The following is a 2,393-nucleotide window of genomic DNA, read 5'->3' as shown; positions in this document are numbered from 1 at the left end:
TGATTGTATGGTCCACGCTGCACCTATAGCATGTTGACATATTTAAAAATTATTTGTGTACACATATTACCTGTAAATTTGTAAAGAAGGATCAAATGAAATGCATTTGTAAATGAAAAGAGTTGTAGTATATAATTACCGCCGACTGGTACCAGACAATACTATATTGTGTTTTCTCAACATGCTTCTCCCTTAATTTCCTTTATACCCACCTTAGTACCTTTTTCCTTACTTGAAAGTGGGTTGTTCTTAGCTAATTGCCAAAAGCCCTTTCAAATTATTACCTGGGAATAACTTGAAGTAGTACATTTACCACGAATATTTGTAATTTAACAGCATATGATTCTCTATTGGTAGATTTCATTAACTGAGTTATGTGGTGAAGGAAACATCTTTTTGCAGTTATTCTGCATGATATTTAGAAAAATTACATTATTATGACAACCACCTACTATGTCTAAAAATGAAGCCGCCCCTGGATATGTAGTAGATGGTTATACAAAAAAAGACATTGTCATCTAAGAATCTATGGTAGTATAGTATTGAAGTTTAACTTGGATGGCAAATCCCTCCTTAAATTTTTCCCTTTTCCTCTATAGCAAACCTATAAGACACTATATTTGTCTCATTTCATGAAAGTGTAAAAAATACCCAGTACCATACTCATCCTTTTCTCCCTTTTCTAATTGTTTGATAGAGATGAAGCTGAAGTTGAAAGAAAAACCCCATTTTTGGAATGAATATATTTTTTTGTCTTTTCAGTGCTCTTCATTTCTATAGCTCTAACATTAGTAGCCTTGATATTGGATATTTTTTTCACTCTATGATGTTGAAAATTTTGTTAGTAGAGTCTGTCTCTGGTATCACAAATCTTATCTACAAGGGCCACTAAGATAAGAGTGGATAGAAAACTGAAACAAATGTGTTTCTCATTCCCTTAGCCCCTTTATTTTTGCTTCCAATTATCTATGAAAGGGGCACTTGATGAGTCCTCATGAATTTTGCCTAAGAAAAAAAGAACACTGACAGAATGAATATGCACCACAGCTGTCCAATGGGATGATATACCTTAACTTATTGTAGACGTATAGGAACTTTGTGGGCCCGCAGTGAGCAAACTACCAAGGAATTCACTACAAAGATGTGTGAATGCTTGGAGCCATGAGATTACATTTATTTTTTGCCAAGCAAAGCAGAATATAACTCTATAGTTGAGTTATTTCCTCCTTTGAAAACCCAAAAAGACAGTAAATGTAGTTGAAAACAGAGAGACAGATTGTGGTCAAGCTCACAATGGGCCTAGAGAATGGACACAACCGCTGGGTTATGAGTTGTGGTTCTTCCGAAGAGATGGTTGGCCTAGAAAGGAGCCACTGGATAAATTCTTCTAACTTGGTAGCACTGAGAAAAAATCTCCACTTTCCTCCATGGACAAAAGTTAGCTTGATCCATGTACTAAAGTCTGGGTAAATATAAATATTTGACTTTGTTTTTTTAAAGCTTCTTAATGCATTTTGACGGTTACTTTGCTTCAGAATTTTAATTTTTGGAGAAATTGTTTTTTCCTCAAGATGATTAGTGGGATCAGAATAACTTGGCACTTTCTCTGGTTCTGCTGAAGAGATTTCAGAGTCTGTGGCAGCCAATGTGTTCTTCAAAGGTTGTGGTTGTATGAGTTTGTGAAGCAGTTCCATAACCTCTTTACCCCTTTCTCCTTCCAGAACTTCTGAACAATGTATACTGGAGCAAGAATTCTGGTTTTCCAATTCTGTTACCTTCTTCTTTAAAGCATCAATGTCTTCTTTCATAGAGAAGATATATTTAGTTATTGCACATTGTTTGTCTTCATTAATATTCATTCTGGTTTCTAGTGCCTCCATTTGCTTCTGATAAAAGTCAGTCTTTCCATGGATTTTTGATACTGCACTGACAGTGTCAGTCATTTTCCAGAGGAGGTCAATTTGGGCAGTTTTAATATCTTGGAGCATTCCTATAACACTCATTTCTTCATCAGTACTAATGTCGTCTTGATCGCAACCATAGGAAGTCATAGTTGGATTTCTAGTTGAATATGGGTGATGGTTCTTACATTTATGGTAAACATTTTTAAGAGATTGTCTGATTTTGGAGAGATTTGAAGTCCACATCTGCCCAGCAGCAGCATTTATCCTTTTGGTTTGAAGTTTGTACATATTTTACAATGAGGCAAGATGCTGGGAAACCTGATGAGAATCAGAGAAAGAAGCAATGTAAGAAGTAAGTGGTTTTCTCTTACTATTTGTTGGATGTCTTTCCTGGTAACATTGTAGAGTGTCCTGTGGAGAACATCAGGGGCAATAGTAGGCGCTCTTAGTTGGTTGGCTTCTTACATGAGAGTGTAATTGGAGTGCTCT

At 35.9% G+C, this 2,393-nt stretch overlaps 1 protein-coding gene across 1 annotated transcript; it reads right to left on the bottom strand.

Moving 5' to 3' along the window:
* Positions 1-1,205: 1,205 nt before the first annotated feature.
* CCDC54 (coiled-coil domain containing 54) lies at positions 1,206-2,192 on the bottom strand. Its single transcript, XM_016195686.2, has one exon. The coding sequence runs from the start codon at positions 2,190-2,192 to the stop codon at positions 1,206-1,208; it is 987 nt and encodes a 328-aa protein (XP_016051172.2).
* Positions 2,193-2,393: the final 201 nt, after the last annotated feature.

Source organism: Miniopterus natalensis, chromosome 6, assembly GCF_054644295.1.
Source record: "Miniopterus natalensis isolate mMinNat1 chromosome 6, mMinNat1.hap1, whole genome shotgun sequence".
In the NCBI taxonomy this organism is placed as follows: Eukaryota; Metazoa; Chordata; class Mammalia; order Chiroptera; family Miniopteridae; genus Miniopterus; species Miniopterus natalensis.
Note: the sequence above shows the minus strand (reverse complement) of the source record. Positions and strands in the feature narration are given on the sequence as shown.